This window comes from Megalops cyprinoides, chromosome 11 (genome assembly GCF_013368585.1).
Source record: "Megalops cyprinoides isolate fMegCyp1 chromosome 11, fMegCyp1.pri, whole genome shotgun sequence".
In the NCBI taxonomy this organism is placed as follows: domain Eukaryota; kingdom Metazoa; phylum Chordata; class Actinopteri; order Elopiformes; family Megalopidae; genus Megalops; species Megalops cyprinoides.
The window spans coordinates 23977473-23996300 of NC_050593.1; the positions used below are offsets into that span (position 1 = coordinate 23977473).

At 38.8% G+C, this 18828-nt stretch overlaps 1 protein-coding gene across 2 annotated transcripts in view; it reads right to left on the minus strand.

The window, feature by feature from the left end:
• fgf14 (fibroblast growth factor 14) overlaps positions 1-18828 on the minus strand; it is a 140067-nt gene that overhangs the window by 28424 nt on the left and 92815 nt on the right. For both annotated transcript variants that reach the window (XM_036541048.1, XM_036541049.1), the window contains exons 2-3: positions 9813-9923; positions 5951-6054 (exon numbers count right to left, since the gene is read on the minus strand). In XM_036541048.1, coding sequence (XP_036396941.1) covers positions 5951-6054; positions 9813-9923 — 215 coding nt within the window. The remainder of the gene's footprint in view (positions 1-5950; positions 6055-9812; positions 9924-18828) is intronic.

The following is an 18828-nucleotide window of genomic DNA, read 5'->3' on the forward strand; positions in this document are numbered from 1 at the left end:
CTTTGACCTTGTTGTTCATTAATGCATGAAACTGGTCTCCCACCAGCTCCCATAATCACATACCTTACTGACACTGGCACTACATTAGAGAGGGAAGTGGAATACTTCAGAAATAATTACTCACATAACAAGTCTGGCTTCTACTCTCCATTAAGGATTAGCTAAAGTATCTAAATACATAAAAAGCTGAAGCCTACTATTAAGAAACTCTCTACATTCTGTTTGTCCCTAAACATTATTAATGTGTAATACATGCAATATATTAAAAAAGATTTTCATCTTTCATTTAAAGCATGCACTGACCACATAGTGATCTGTATTCAGTTTTACATATAATATATATAATCTACCATCATCTTTGTTTTTAATTGGTCCTTTGTTTACATTTATGACAAATACACTGCCAGACGCTGCTGCTGCTGCTATAAGATGTCATTTGCAATAGGTGTGCAAAAATAACTCCGTTAAAAAGCATATTTGTTTATCCGGCCTTGATTGCTACAGACTGCTCTTTTCAGAATACCCATTTGAGATCCTGCAGGGCAGTGTAAGCCTTAGTTCACCCCTGTGGTGTACAGTCTGCTATGCCCCTTACACACCTTCAGACTGTCCTATCATATAACTATTTTACAGATTTACCATTCTGACACATGGAGCCTATGTTATTTAGTTGCCATTAAACAATAGTTTAGCTTAGTGGGAAAATGATCTGTGTAAAAATGTCATGGCTCCAAAATGGTTTCCTCTCAGTACAACCGATGCATGTATGCACATTTTTACAACTGAGCGGGTTTGTAATTAACACCAATGAAATGATTTCACACAAAGCCATCTGTTGACTATGGCAAGAGAACCACAGAGAGAAACTGCACAGAAACCTTCCTCTTTCAACTGCGAAATTAACAAGTACAGAGTCCTAGATATACAATGGTGATAAAAACCAAAGAGCCCCTCCTGGATCACCAGTTCTCTTTATTTACTTAATCCAATGTTGTCTCAAGACAATACAATGAAAATGTTCCTATTGTAAAAAATAAATAAATAATACCAGAAAACAGGTATATGACACATGGCTTTGCAAGGCTCTGAATGTTGAAAGCTGGAATCTGTGTTTCTCTTTTAGGTAAAAGTTGAAACCAGGCAACAGGAACCCAAGTTCTTCTGGTGGTTCCCTTAGGGGCCACAGCTGGATGGGGAAGACTTGAATCATAGTTTAAAAGTTATCATGTATTTACCTGTATTTACCTAGCCATCAAAATGTTTGCCTCTTCAAAAGGTTAGCAACAATGGAGCACCTGCTTGCCAGAGAGAACACTGATTGGCCTCTTGCATTACATATCATGTGAATATAACTGGGATTTGCCATGCAAATGAGCAGACAATCTTTACAAATTGTAGGATCAAAAATAATTTTTGGAGATGCATTAGAAATTTTTCAGCAAGTTTGATTATGTTCTACAATAGTGAAATTAGTGAAAATGAATTATGTAAAAGTTTAATATTTTCAGGGAAATTTATGAATAGACTTTGTTAACCTCATAACTACACTACTGCCAGTGCTGATTGCCAGTGACAGCTTAAAAAAAGGAAACATTAGGTAGTCAAACAGCAGTAACATACTGAATAGCCCAGCTATCTTCGAAGAATTCAAATTGACTTCTAAAACTACAGACAAAACGTGAGACAAAAGATACAAAACTAAACTATTGTCTCTTTATTGCATCAGGTATCCAAAATTGCAGGAACACAATAGTGCCAAAAGCCACCTGCTACCAAAAAGTCCATCTGCTTCACTGCAGTCAGAAATCATTTGGAACCCAGACAGCTTAACTACAAGCTGTAACATTGTGTAGAGCTGGCTAAACCTCACAGCCAAAGGAATCAAGTCATTCTCAAACAAGTCCAAATCAATATTTTATTGAAATTGGAAAGATTGGAAAGTTGTGGGTTCCATCCCCAGTTGAATGAAACAAAAGACTTTTGATAATAGGTGCCTGTCGCCTCTCTGGACTGCACTCAACATTACAGCAATGGACTGGGAGTAATGGTCCTGCAATGAACTTGTATGTCAAGAGGCTTCACAGTAAAGCAATATGGTTAAGCTATCTGGAACCTATGAGAAATTCAGGAAAGGGCACAGCTGCAATATACAGAACATCTTGATAAACGTATTTATAAAAGTACTTCTTCTTTCCTCCTGTGTTCCATCAAATGACTCAATGTGTGTTTATCAACCCAATGTTGTACTTAATATTTCCAAATGATAATATATCTCTATCAAGTGCCAGCCACATCAAATATTTCATTTATAACCCTAAAAAATAACTAATGAGGTAGATTCATTACCCGGATCCCATTTTGTTCCATCTCATATGGAAAAACAATATGTAATTGTCCACTATGACAAATGAGATTGGTCCTGCCAAAGATCTCATTTTACAAGGTGATTCCATTGATGAAGTAAGTTGATCTGACAACGCAGAACCCTTTAATTAGTAGTTACATACGTGGCTGTGAGATAAACTAAACCACAAAGCCCGCCAATCTGCTGAAAGTTCAAGTGAAGACAGAACGGGGAATGTGCTTCATTAATGGTTGGAACGATGGGCATTCATGGTCGTCAGTGAATGACAGGATGTTCACTACAGGATTCATGTAAAATATTGAATTTAAATAATAAACAATGATTTGACAGCAGTTACAAAAATAATATGATTCACAATATACATATATACCTCTGATATTACAGATCTCTTTTGCAAAAGGCCTTATTTATATGCCTATATTGTCAATATTCTGATACGTGCCAAAGTCATAAAGCAGTTATTTAGCCATTATTTCCAAATTCACCCAAATAAAGTATGAATACATTCTAGTTAATAGTAGTATAATTATTTTTTAAATATTGAAATAAACAAGCATCACCATTAGTGAGTGTACTTGAATATCAGGCAGAAATCGCCATGCCAGATGTGTTGTTTTAGATTAGCAGAGTCAGTGGTGAAAGACAATTCAGGAAGTGGTGTTTTTTTCCTACTTAACATTTTATGCTTGACATACTGATTAAGATAGTGAACTGATACAAGGTATAAAGTGACTCCACCCACATTGTGGAGGTGCCAAATGTGGCTCATTTTTCAGTCCCTAATGCATGAAATTACACTGCAGCTCTGGAACGTGACTTGGAAAAGACCTTACGGTACTGAAAGACTATAAGAAAGAGGACATTATTGTAGGTGAGATATTTGATGACCAATACAGCAATGCTTCTTTTATTAAACTGTACTAGTTCCAGAAAACAAATTCTCTGTGTGAAATGCAAAAAATTACTGCAAAACCTTTTTAAAAAGTGTCTTTTTACCTGTATGTACACTAGAACAATTTTGTTTCATATTTTTAAGATACTCCTAATCGTTTTTCCCCAACTTGTCACGAAGTGTGTAGGATAGAAATCCTATATTAAATATTCAACAGGAACGCACAGCCCTAAGCTCAAAATGGCTTGCATGCCTTCACAAAAGATATTGACAGCTTTGTAGTCTACAGAGAAATACACCCCAATTAGCCTTGAGTTTATAATGCAAGAAAACTGAAAAGTGGTAAATGATTGAGCCCCTTTTTTTGTCCAGGAGACTTAAAATACATTTTTAAAGATATGAGGCACACCAGAGGCTTTTAAACAAATTCCCAATTCTTTTCCACAGTAAAATACCTACATTCATTTCTAATAAGAAAATGAAAAGAAACACAGCCAGTATTCATAATGGCTTCCTTTAAATTTTGCTATGTAATAAGGGATAGAGGAGGTGCAACATTTAATAGTAAACAACTAAGTCTCATTCACTTGGAATTCTGTGCTTTTAAACCTGTTATAATTATTTCAGTGTGTACTTTACCACTGCATATTAAAGGTTTATTCATAATTGCTCATTGGCAACATTAATGGTATATTTTGAAAGCTAGTTTGAATTAATTTAGATGGCATTGTCTTACTTAGATAAACACCCTACACAGGAATCAAACAGAAATTCAAGTGCAATCTGCAGGCATGCTGAGTACCCATAATGGTAAGTCTACCAAAGCTGCACCATAATGAAAAGGACAATATCCAGAGAACAAAACTACCCTTGATTCCTCACTCCTTCCTTTCTGGGGAATAAGAGAGATTTTACCGCCATTACCTCAGTGATTCAGCCAGGACGGGACCGGGAGGGCAGTGTGTGGGAGAGCCCTCAGAGTTGATTATGAACCCCATTAGCTCAGAAATAAGCAGTCAATTGTGCGGTGAGGCTCCTGAACGCGTGTGAGAGCGAGCGTGTCAATCGGCTCCGCGTTCAGGCCCTGCCTCTGCCTGCCACAAGCACTCCAGCTCCATCAATGCCTTTTAGTCTCTGGGGAAGTGCCCACGCTCCTGTTTACCACCCCAGAGAGGCGCTCATTAAAGTGCCACTCACATTTTCTGTTTTGCCAAATATCTGTGTTTCCATCTTGAAAAACAGAACACGCTTTTTTTATTTAATGTGAAGCTACATTAAGACCTTGAGATGAGCAGAGCAACTACGAGTCTATTTAAACTTAAAATTAGTCTTATTTTCAACTACTCAAAGCTGCTTGATGTATATATATATATATATATATATGTGTGTGTATATTGTGGATATGTTATAACCTCATTTAATCATTACAGACATAAATAATTTTTGGAACACATTTTAAAAATATGGTACCCAGGGACTGTCCTCTACATAGTGGTACACCAGTGTGAAGGGTCCAAAGAAAAAAGTCAGAGAAAAGAGAACCTGTATACTGTGATGCTCTCAGAATAATTGTTGCAACACAGTCTATTACGTATGTACATGACACCATCCTGTCAACCCACAGGAACTATACACTAAGCTACTGTACATCCCACTCAGCAATGAAATCTTGATAGATTCTAGGTCAATCCTCCTCACTGTAAGTCCTCTTATAGATTTTGCCTGCAGACAGATTGCAGAATTCCATCTATACACTGTAGCTCACAGTGTCCTGATTCTTAGCATTTAATACATGGGGATAAGACAGAACATAAACACCCTCCTTAGGATAAGGTTTTTGCAATTCACGGTGTGAGTAAGTGAGTCTCTGATGCCCTTTAGGTAGTTACGTTTCCCTAGGGCTTCAATACAGGCCAATCAGGGCTAAACTGGCTATCAACCCACATCTCGTTCAATGAGTGGTAGCCAACGGCAGGATGGGTACTCATCTGTCTGAAATGTACACATAGCATGAAAGGTCCTTTAGGGAGAAGACAGGGGACAGTGTATGTTGTTTTGCAACAGAAGGACTGTGCAATGTGCAAACAAAAAAATAGTACATGTTCTACAGTACTATTTTTTTATATCATGATTATCCACTTTGCAATCTGTATACAAATCTACACAATGTCATATAATTAAATATTCACAGCATGCATGGATCTCCAGGAAAAGCATTTATGACGTAAGAGTATTCGTTTTGGTACATACACAAAATGATTTATCAGCTATGGAAAGTAGACCAACCCAATTTATGTGACTTATGGCCATTTAAATGATAAAGCTGCTTGCCTGTAAACATTCTGAAATAGTTCGCTGTGCCAAATGGGCAAAATTAATTACAAAAATAAATACAATGGTATTTTACAATTTGTTCTGTTTAAAAATGTCTACAATATTCATCACCTTGAAACTCGATATCAATTTTCAGATTTCTGAAAAAAGGATTATTGGATAATGAACCTCCAAGCAGTGAGTCCAACTGGGGCTGACTTGGTACACTAAACATGCAGCAAGTCAGCAGCCCTCACATAGTCACTACATTAATGCTTGGTATTTAAATCCAGATACTTTCTCCAGTTTTAAACCATCTGTGGGGTTCTTTGAGCTAAGCCTCAATCACTGAATGATACTGTGCATCGGGGTGGACTTACTGATGTGTACAGATGGCCCTCTCCATTCATGGCGATGTACAACCCCGTCTTCACGGACTGAATAGCAACGACTCGAAGACCCACAGGGATGAGGTTGAACAAAGCTGAAAACAAACAAACATGGCGGCACAAACATGAGCACAAAGACGCATCATATGAAGATGTTTCAAACAGTCGAGAGGCCCACTAAACCAGTGAAAAACAACTGCATCCCTTTAACTGGAGTCACAAGTTCGAGCATGGCAGATTAAAATGGCCTTTTGTTGGCCGGCGGCCTGCTCCTTTGGTCTTGTTATATTGAGGCTATTGTTTACTCTTCTGAAAAGTGTCAGCCCTGGCAGCAATAAAGAGTGCATCTGTACAGCTGATCTGAATTTTACAATGTACTGAACCCACCAGCACTGCTGCAACATATATCAGCATCTCTGTCACTGGACTGACTCAACTGAATTTTGACCACTACAAACAAAAAGCCTTTGTTGATTGCTTTGGTACAGCTACAAGTAATTTTGCTATCATGGACTATTAGGGTCGATACGGTATGCATTACATATGGCTGTGATACAAAGGGTTTACAACAATATGAAATCTCTATAGACCGTATCAATATGTTTAATCTGATTATACCATTGCAACATTTTTATATGCTTGTCATAAATGTCCAACAAATTATATATCCTTTGACATAAAAGAGGGATATAGATATTATGGTACTATGAAATGGCTATGATGGTGTCTGTACGAGATAGCATGTCTAAATATTTATGGTGCACATAAGCATCTTGCTGCACCTAACTGACACGTGTATATTTGTATAGTCACTTTGTTAGACATGAAGAAGAAACGGGCAGCGCATGCATTTTTCTGTAGTAATGTGTGCTTTTTTTGCTGTCTTATTATACTGTAAGTTCCTGTTTCATTCCATTTTGTGCAGATATGTCACTCCAGTCAGCATGCATGATTACACATACACTTATGATAAGTGGTCTGGAAGAAATAATTTTCCCATATACTTAAAACCACCGTGTTTCCCACCGCACAGTCAAGCTAAAACATAACTCAGATCGGCAATGGTGGAGAAGGAATTGCATTTTGCCATAATGTATAATTGACTTCAACTACACAAAAATTATGAGTTTGTAAAATTTAAGATCGCTGGACATAAGCAATGCCTGAATGACAATACGATCAGCCAGAAGGAAATCCATTCACTTTGTATGAGAAGTGACATTTGTCTGCATGCGACCGGCTGTCTGTGTATACATATATGATTGTGTCTTGTGTACACGAAGTGACACAAGTCAGTTCTGCTCTGAGAGTGTGACCACCAATGCCGCACTTGGGTGTCAGCCCGTCATTCGTGCTACAAATTGGAATCAAATTAATGAGCTTGCCCACCAGCGCTTTGAAAGGAGCACCGAAGCACAGTCAAACAAAAATAGTGACTCCTATTCGCTCCAGTGCTACACAGCATTCCCGCATTCAGACTTCTGTTGGATTCTGATCTTCTCGTTTCAGCCGTCACGCAGCAGATAGAGCTGCCTCTCCCATAGAGCTATCGCACATCACTACAGGTTTGTGAAAAAGACACCCCATCTGTGGTGGCATTTGCTGAGGATGAGAAATGTATATTCTACATAGATGCAACTCTGTGTTGTTTATCTTCAATTACTGTGAAACACCCATGGTGCACTCCTGCAGTGTCTCTTCTTTATATACATATTAAATTCCTTTCCAAGATGCCACTGCTTTAAATATTTAATACCACAGCAGAAGTGGATGACAACTTTGTGAGTAAAGCAGCTATTAAATTTGCAGTCTGTCCATCCACTTTTTCCACTTTCTATATAAGGTCATTGGTAATTGTGCGGACTTCCTTTTATATGTGCTTGCTGTAAAGAATGGAGCTAAGGGATGCAAGGGATGAGTCTTTAAATTATGGTACCGTTAGATACACATAGAGTGTAGTTAAAAATGCAGCCCAATACTCAACACTGTTGGCAAATTTAGACAAAATAATTGTTGAGTTGACCATATGGCAAGATGATCCTCTCAACAAATTCCAACAGAAATTACTATGCAACAGTCTTTAATGTAGATTGTAGACCTTTTCAACAGCCACAACAAAAACAACTACATGTGCAGCCAGAACAAACTCCAACAGAAGTTCAGGGCCTCTTGATGGAAAAGTGTAAGGAATTTATATCTGCACAGGTGTTGTTGTTTCTGTGGAGATCATATTTTAGCATCCCAGTTTAATAAAAGCTGAATTTTAGACAGCATCATATGTGTTCATATGTGTACCCATGTACACAGTCCATACGTGATTAGGACTTGATTACAACACCTCACGTGCACACATATTTTTTGTTTTGCTTCTTAGATTTGACCCTCGCTGCTGATGTCACCACACAGCTAGAGGGAGCCTCCTTTCCATGTAAGCCTATCAGGGTGAACTGCTGACTGGAAGAAGAGGAGAAAACCCATGATGGCTAACTTGGAACCCTTAGTGATCATTGTTTTGGTGCAGTTTGAGAGTAATTTGTATGGTGCAAATTTTTCTTTTTTTCATGAGACCCATAGACAACATTTGTGTTGGGGCTCATAACAAGTTCAGTTATTTTGAATAACACTATTTGTTTTCCCTGTAATTTTGGTAGACTGTGCTTGATTGGCACCTATAAGGTCATTTTGTGCAGCTGTCTTTATTCGCCTACAGACCATTGCCTCTGTGCCATCATTTTTAATAAAAATTAAATTAACTCAATGTAACAACCTACCACTATGGCTACAGTGTCTGTCAAGCCCAGAAACCCCAACTGACACCAATGGAGATACCAAGAGTCTGTGAGTCAATACGTTCACCTTAGCTATTCTGGATTGGGAGGTCTGCCTTGTGCCACACTTGGGTTTGTTTTTTTTTTTTTTCCCCAAACACTCCCACAACACACAGTTAGGTTTGGCTAGCTATTCCCTTTACAGCCATTCTGCATTGTTTGTTTTTGAACCAGGGAAGCTGGTTGTAACAATGTGTACCCATTAATCTCCGTGCTCTGGTATGAAAACACAAACTGTTAGCTAACTCATCATTCTGTGAAGATTAATTCATCACAGAGTATTTTTCTGTTTGTGTGTGTGTTTGTGTATGTCTCTGTGAGTGTGTGTGTGTGTGTGTGTGTGTGTGTTGGGGGGGGGGGGGTTCTTCAGAATTTGTCCAATATTTTTGAATATGCAATGTTAGTCACGTTGCTAAGCTCCTAATATTTTATGGTAACATTGCTCAGAGGCTATTTGGTACAAAAGGTAAAAGAATACTGAGGTAAGTGTCCATATAGTAACGTTACACTGCAACTTGCTAGTGTTTGTTAGCTAACTATTAACTGAGGTTTTACTTGTCTGAAAGCCAGATAATGTTCAGTAGGTAGCTAGCTATTGCCCACACTATACTAGCCAAGGATAGTCGCTAGGAAGCTGTCTTAATCATAACTGTACTATTTGCATACTCACCTTGGTGCCATTTGGCCTTCCTGGCTACTAATAAGTAGCTGACCCAGCAACTCACTGACCTGTGGTGAATTAATGTTGCCTGGAGCAGCACCTCTGCAGCCCTGTGATGTATCAATTAGCAAAGCAATGTGACCTGGGAAGACTTACACAACATAATGCAAGTAAGAATGCAGAGATGCTCTGATTGGAATTGCTTATCTTTTTCAGCTTTGGGTCACTCTGCTTCTTTTTTGGTTTATTAACACTATGGAGGCAAGTATCCACTGGAAACAGTCCTGAGATTCAGCTCTCCAAAGGTTTCTTGCTCACTGGCAGTCACTTACAATGCAAAGAAAGAACAGAAAATTGCACTTACAAGAATTACTGCTGTCATCCTTGGTTCCATCGAGAGATCCATCTGGGTTCATTTGCAAGTAGTATCCCTGCCTGCAATATAACCTGGTCACTATACCCTTGAGCTGGGGATCTGAAAGAGAATAAGAGATAGAGCAGTCAGCTTCAGAGGCACCAGCAGACCAGCAGCAACCACTCAAGATGATTCATGTGAACTTCTTTTTCTAACATTTAGGAGGTGGTGTTGGACATGTTTGCATATTAAAGAGAAATTCTTCATGACTGACTTGCAAAAATATTACAACAATGCTGTTAAAGACAAGGAGAGACCAAATATTATTATACCCATGGCTGGCTCAAGCTTTTTTGGGGCCTGATGTGAAATTTTGCTTGGATGGGAAAAGTTTCCATGAAAATAAAATTTAACAATAAAAAATAATTCTGTGTATGCAAACATTTAAAATAAAAAAACTATTTAGTTGAGAGACAGGCAGCTACACAGTATGCTGATGTCACATAATGTCTGTTCATAAAGATTTCCATGGCTATTATCACCTATCAGTCATTCTGATACTCCTGGAAATTGTTCTCGACATTTAGGAGTGAAGGTGTTCAATAGCTGAGTGTGGAGGTATTTTAAATTTACCAATAGTTGTAACAGCAAATAAAATTTGTGAAAGTGCTGGGTAATGTGGTGAGTGCATTTCTTCAAAACAGTCCATGTGTTCTGTTAAGCATATCTGCATAGCCTCTTAGAGAGAAATATTTTTTGAACATTGTGGGAGAGGACAGATTATTTACAGGGCTTCTTTCCAACAACTAAGTCATTTATTATGGTCACTGAGACTTGTATAAACAAACTGAAAATGAAAAGGACTCTGCTTAGAGTAGTGGCATGTCTACATTGTTTACTAAACATGTAAAATTAAATGATCACATATGACTATTTATCTCCTGCTGAGTTACACAATGGCACCATTTAAATTAAATTCCAATCTCAGAACCAAAGGCTTTTTAATTAAGGGTAATTGACCAAGACACAATAGTCTACATCTTGGGTTGTAGATGAAAAAAGCACACGTAAAAACTATCGTCAGCCCTCAAAAATTGGTTTGTAGTTTAAAAATCTATTGTTCTTTGTGTTAAAAATCCCAATATTGGTTCCCCATTACGATACTGTCAATTAGGTGGTGAACTTTTGTTGTCACCTCTGATGGAGAATGTCCAGAAGATGATAAAACCCTTTTAATTGCTAGCATTTTACAGATAGTCTTGCTGTGGTAGTGAGAAATCGTAGAATCATTCATAAATGGTTCCTGCTGATACAGTTTTCATAGTAATACATCACTTGTGACTTGCTGCTGGGAATGTCACATGCAGTCCTCATTGGATTAACAGCAACACAAGAAACAACATGAACCAATAAATATGCATCAGCCTCAGACTTCTTCCCTTACTGTATCTCCAACTGAACATAGGCCCCATTCATTTTCATATATGATCCACCACTTGTAGATAGGGAAAAACACAGAATGACAATATGACTGGCACTCCATTGTATGCCTGATGAATGGATGTATGGCGGTACGACTGAGAGTGTGGTACTCCATTGTCATTCCAGCGATTCCATTTTAGGTTCTGCACACATCTCCACATCTTCAGCCCGACCCCTGAAAGGGGTCTACTGATTTCTACTGTTTCTACTTATTCTGATTTGAACTGAGCTCCCCTTCCATGAAAGCTGTGCATTGGGTTTGCTGCCCATTATTAAGTGAGACATTCGTATTTAAGACGCTCAGCCCACATAAAAGACTAGTGAGAATGCTATAGCAAGGTGCCACAGATGGCAGGCAAAACTGTCTTCTCTGTGAAAAAGCACACCCGCCCACAGTGTGGAGGAGTTGGGAAGTCTTTTAAAAGACCACCTCTCATATTTTACTCATGTTGTTACGGTTTATTCAAGACTGTTTTGTGACTGATGCAAATCAATCATCTAAACACTTGTATAAACCCATTAATTATAAGATACAATATTTTATACATTTTATTACATCTTCACATTATCTTTTAAAAACTGAATATGCAATCTTGTATATTAATCATGCTGACAGTGTTACTTAACCAACATCTTACTCATTCAAATATCCACCAGAGCCATCCGCCAACTGTAACATTAACTAGCAGTGCTTCTTATGTTAATTGTATATTATATGACATATAATTACATAATTATATGACATGTACCTTACAATTCAACAACTTCAATGTAATATGTATCTTTCATTAGACATTTATTTGGAATTATATCTGTTTTATTATTTCTGTAAAATACATATATTTAAAACCACAGGAAAGTATCCATGACTTCCGTAGCTACAATGAAGAACTGATTATTTACAGTTTAACACTTGCAGTGTGGGTAAAAAAAAGCGTGTGTGTGTGTCTGTGTGCACGCACACGTGTGTGCACATGTGCGTGTGTATGTGTATATGGATCTGCGTATGCTATCATTCATTTAATCATTCATCAGTCATGGTCTATCCCTCGAGTCTAATGCCAACCACATTAGCTGTGACAAAGAGACAGCCGTCTCCCCTGATTTGGTCTTTAGGAGGGCCAGCCTGAGGAAATGAAGAACTATCTTCACCTGTGCCCTCTGACAGGCATCTGAAGAGGGAGGGACAACAACAGCTGGCAGGTGTGTGTGTGTGTGTGTGTGTGTGTGTGTGTGTTGGTGTGTTTGCTTGTGTGCGCGCGCATACTTCAAGGTAGAGGAAGACGGTAGCCTCAGAGGGTTCAGTAACCTCACAAGGTTCAGTTAATGGCAGAGAGAGAGGAGGAGACAGGCATGTTTTTTTTCCCCCAAACATCACTTGAAAAAGAGGAGCAGAGGAGATGAAGGTTAAGTCCAGCCCGCCGGGGGCTCCAGGGTTCTGCTGGGTCTGTCTCAGATGCTGATACAACATGGCAACTCACTCACCCCTCACTGGGAATAGAGAACCGGTACCCACAGTGGTGTACATTTATAGAACCCAGGGTTCTACAGCTTACATGCAGGATATAAACAGTATAACTAACATTTTCTACTACTGTATTCACAAATATCCCTTTGGCACTCCAGATGTAAGTGTGGCAAATAGATCAACATACAACTCAGTAGGAGTAGGTGGTGCATGTGTAATCAAATTTCAAACTTTTTATAGTTGTAAAGACCAAGCAATGATTCATTGCAGGTTTGTGAAAAGACTGCATGTAAGGGGACATCAAATATTTACAACCCAAAACAGTATGATATCTATTGAAAGGGACCACACAGAAAATAAGGGAAATATGCAGGTCTCAGCTAAGTCTCAATCTAACATTAAAAATACATGATGTCCCTGTTGGTCAACGATACCTTTTTTTCATAAGACCAAATCCAATGATACTTCAGCCACCTCCTCAATGAATGTTACCATTTTGTTAGGTTCACCTCAGTGCTGCTGGCAGCATCATTGTGCAAGTACATCTGCAAATCCATGTTAGGTATAATTACACCATATCTTTTTCTGTATTGCCACATTCCAGTCAACTGAAATTCCATTGCGTTGTTTGATTCATAGTTTGATCAAGCATTTCATCTTAAAACATTCTACAGTTTGGTTACTTCCAGCAGAAAAGATCTTTTCATTTAGCCTGTGTGCAATCAGCGGCTCCTATCACTTACTAATTATGGCTGGATCCTTGCGAACTTCTCATGCTATATCTATTCATAGTTTTCATTGCAATTTTCAAAGACATTACAGTCTGTGGTGCTTGTATATGCTGAGTATCTATGTCTTCAATCATATTACAATAATAACATGTATACAATATAACGATGTAAAGCAAACCAAAAAACTAGAACTTTACATTGAACACTTTCTGCATATATGATGAAAGATGTTCATTTCAGTCTAATAAAGCAGTGTCCCAAAAAGGTCTGGTAAAAGACATTGAGATGCTTACTGAGGTTTTTAGGTAACCCTATCTGGCATGGTACAGCTTAGATCCAGTTGAATTAGGCCCGGTGAAGCAGGTTTACAAAACACAAAACATGAACACAAGGGAATTAACAATACCCCCTCTCCTTTGTAATCTATGATGTCCCACTAATGTCATAAAACTTTAGCATTTTCAGTATGGTAAGTAAAAAAGAATGAATACATTTCGATTATTACAAAATGATCAGATAAACCCTTCCTGTCAAAGGTATAACAGAAAATTAAGTAGAAGACATTCACTTCCCTGTCATACCCTTCTTTGCCAGATGACAGCGGGGGGACCCCAATACTAAAATGGACCCTTTCATCTGTGAATAGCCTAAAAGGCCGAGCTATCGTGGTACACTCAGCCACAGTCCTTTGTACTCCGCTGGACTACCCCAATCTAGTGCAAGCACATGTCAGGCCCCACTCCCTACCTGTTATCTTTTTTTTTTTTTTTTTCCCGCCCATACAAAGACTTAGTGTTTGTTCTTGGCTGGCCTGCTGCCCAATTCAGCTACGGAGAGGTCTGCTCTGATGAAACTAACATATCAAAGGGGAGGCGGAAACCAGGGTGAGAGAGCTACTGAATGCAGACTGAAAGGAATGTTTATATATTAAAAAAAAAACCTTCTGCAGCTGAAAAAGCACAAGGACTATACATTCTCTGAGCTCAATTAGCCTTTAAAGTCTTCAATAGCTGGCTTGCTAGATAATTTTACAAAAACCAGCTCAAGGATTTCCGTTCAGGTGACTTATAGGACATTTATCTTTTATTTACTCCTTTTATCTGTCCTGTCCTCTGTTCACTCCCCAACCCCGGATATGTTTCATGTCTGTATACAGAGTGTCAGATGTAGATTTCAATAACACTGTTTAATTGTGAAGTTAGGTAATATATAATGTACTCAAACATGATGATTCACCTACATTTCAAGGACAGTACAATTATCATTACCAACTAATGCAAAAATGTTATTTTCAAGCCAAGGTCTAACTTTGTTGACTACAGAAGCCCTAGTTCATGAGTCCATCATCCCTGTGTCAGTTCTTTGTGTCATAAAAATCAGCTCAACATTAATCTTTGTACTGACTACTGAACTCAAAACAATCACTTCTGAGGTTTTTGTATGTCTCTTTGCAAGGGAAGATCATGCTCTGTTCAGGAAAGAGTGGGGTGCACGGTTGTTACACTCTGCGGGTAATGTCTCTATGTTCACGGTCAAGCACTGTCTTTTAGCAGACCTGACCGATTCCCAGAGGTCTTGAAGAACCACCTGACCTTATGCCATGGAAACGGTGTGTGCACCTGGAGGAAAACCACACTGGGCGCCTGTCTCGTTGCCGCAAACGGACACTATTAATTATTAATGAGCATTCAATCTCCTTGGGCGAGTACAAACAGGAGGACAAGCTAAGGCCATTTTCTCGTATCAATTAATTAGTTTGAATAACAACGCGAAAACTAAGCTGGGTGGTGAGATTGATTCCTGCAACGGTTCACTATAAGGTTATGTATAATCATTCTAATGGCAACCGAGAACGAGCTGCGCGACAGTTCAAAATCCTGACAAACTGATTGTTCTTCGGAGCATCACGTTACTTTCTTCATTTCCTATTCAAGCACGTCCACCCTCTTGGGGCAAACAACCAAGGAGATCTACACACACTAATCTACCTTCCTGCTTCCTGACTGAGAGCTGATTTAAGATGGCTAAATGGGGACAGCAACCTGCCGCCGACAGGCCCCATTTGCAGTGTATTGGGGGGCATTAACATATACGCCCACCTGCTTCTGCGGAAATTGCACGGTATCTTAAAACGTGTTTCACAGACCAGCCACGTAGCATTCTAAAATGTATGATTAAAACATCGTAAATCCTTGCAGCATTAGGATCTATCATTTGACATGTGCAAGGCACGGGAATTGTTCAACTCCTGCATTTTTATATTTATTTAAGGCGAGCAATTTCTTATTGCTGGTTGCACTGGTAAATATCTTGTTTACAAGACGTCGCCTAATTTGCATTTTTCACGGTAATTTGATTTAAAGACACGCCTGTACTATTGTGAAGTGCAAAAGGTAATATTTTTCATGTTAATGCGAACTCTAAATGAGGTCATGACATTTATAAACGTAAAACAGAAATGTCTAAATTCATAAACATTTGCATGATGTTTGCAGTTTAAATAACAGAATATACAAAATAAATCTACAAACGTGTTGGAAGTTGCAGGACCACGCCTGAACTCTACGATTTCATACTTCTTCCCAACATTACGTGGGAGCGATTTTTCTGGGTGACATCAATTGTTAAGAGTCATTTGTATGACTCTGATGTATATTTTTAATTCATCCTTTAAAAATCGCATAACGGCGATGTGCAGGTCTGTGCATACATGAGTTGTGACTATGCATTTTCTGTGGCACATTGATACGTATTTCTCTTAAACCCCCTCTTTAAAACAGACGGCAGGGTTCTGCAACGGGAGGAAACCCTTCCAAGAAGCACGCTCCGCTGAGCACGGCAGCTGCAGACTTAAACACAACATGTGATTGACCCACTTCAGACGTTTCTGGAATACGAGAGGGGCTTTTCCAGCCTATAAAGAAAAATCGACGCCATCTCCTTCCCGTTACCATGGGAAAGGAGGGGAATCACTGAGGCACAACGAGCGGCTGTTCCAAGATTTACATTTTTTAATCAGTATAGCTTTACGCCAACAAACTCATTCCAAAGCACTTATGCATTACGCAACCCGTTATTATTTTCCAGCTAAAGCCCATTTGATCAAATGTTAATACGGAGATTAATCTGATATTCCGAAGATCCATATTTCCCTCCAGCAAGTGGCGTGGGGGGGGGGGGCTCCTACTCTGGTCTTGTTCATGTAATAAAAAATGACAATGGTTGCTTATCACAATTTAACATTATTTTAAGTCCATCAGAAAACAGGTACTGGTGATCCCATCAATTTATACAAAGCCCTGTTTTTTTTCTATTCAGACCACCCCACATTCTCCTCACATCACATATTTTACTTTGTGAGCTCAGTTTGCGCCCACCGCTCAGTGACAGCTGAAAGACAAAGGAAAAGAAAATGAGTGCAGTTGAAAAGAATGTTTCCCAGCAAGGGCAAAAGTGCAGGACTCATTTTACCCAGGGCAACATTCCCGTGGAGAGAGAAACTGACCTGCAGCAAGAGGAATTCTAGGAGAACATATAGTGGCACTTACAATTCAGTTTAATTAAGTGCAGGAGGAATTCATCTAATGTTTTAATGAGACCAAATGTAGCGAGCGATTAGACGTGATTGTCTGTTAGTAGTCTTCCACCAAAACATTCCATGGGATGCAACATTTAATAGCCCATTAACTTGCACTAAGTGTCCTACTGAGGTATTATGGGTCTGTTCCAATTGTCTGCTTGATAGATACAAAATAAATTCCTCTGGCAGGCCTCTATCAATTGTCATGCATGTATATGAAGATACATGTTCTTGGTAATTTAATTATATCCATTCTGTGTCAAAGCAATTGGAACACCATTCCCAGCGTATAGTGAGGCATATCTCTTAACCTACAATATATTCCCACTCTAAATTTATCAGTGCTAATGAAAGAGGGTGACAAATCAAGGCAAAACAACATACATATACATAATAACTGTGAAACTGTAAAACAGATTCTCAATAAACACGAAAGTAACTCATATAACAGGTAATGCAAAGAAGTTCAATATGATCAAAAGTCACAATTTCTTCAAGGAGGGCTAAGGCTTAAAAAAAAACATGGCAAAATGTAAGCACTCCAATCAACCATTTCCAAAATTAGAATGTGGCATTTTGTCTCATTAGTCATCGAAAACCAAAATCTTACAAAAACATCTCAAGGTCAAACTGACCTTCCCACAAAATTACCCAATAGTGCTGTTCATGTATGAGTACACTGTACATTTGCAACACACGTTTTTCTAGTCATTGTTATCGATTCAAGTATCGATTCAAAGTCTAAGACTAATAGCTCCCACCTCTCATTTTCCACTGCTCTCTGTGTCCAGTCTTTCAAATTCAGGGGTGAAACAATGTATAGTTCATTAGGAGACCAGGAGGGACTACACTGCTCCTCACAATTGAGGCCTAACCTGCTTCAGCCTTTCACATGCAGGTATTGGGAGGACATTTGATTTTTCTGCTCTGAAACCCAGGTTTCAGAGAAAGCTGTCATTTGCCCTTCAGGAAACCACTAATTCGGTTCAAGGAAATGGCTGAATATCAAACAGAAATGCACAGTCAGAGGTCTGGTCATGTGGGTTCAGAATTGCCTTCAACCTCTCTGAGTTAGAGACAGGATTAAAAACCTCCTGGCTTCCTTGCCAGAAGAGAGATTATTTTAAAAATGGGGTTCTGAAGATTCACTGATATGTATTTGACTTTAAGGCATGATTCCAGATGCTGCCAGGATTTCAAAATCATATACTAAATGGCACTCTGAATTGTGTTGGAAAAACTGGATTCAGAAAAATCATGGAATGTAGATTTTTTTTTTCCCCATACAAAATCAATGAAGCAAATTCTGTTTCTAAGATGATGGTCAGCCATGATGGCTCGAGCAATGGGGGGCACAGTGATCTTGTTGGCTTTGTTGTAATGGTACAATGAATAATGAAAGGAAAATGGAAGGACAGGCTGTACCTTAGCAAAGGAGTGAATGGGAAATCAAAGGGAGACCCACCTAATCTGAAATGCAGAAATGAATCAGTGAACAAAAGAGATGCAAAACTGATTAAAGTGTGCTTCACTTTCGCTGCCTTGAGGTGAAATGTGCACCTTTCATGTTTGTAGCCTTTGTACAGAATGCCCAAAGCCCTTATATTCATTAGAACGCAACAGAATCTACCTTATTTCATTAGGGTCAGTGCCAATCAAACAGTCTGGTAAAGAGGACATGTCTTAAAATAAGGGAACAGTGTTTCATGCTATTTAAAGTATCACTCGGACACTTTTTGGATATGGGAAGTGCAAAATTTACAT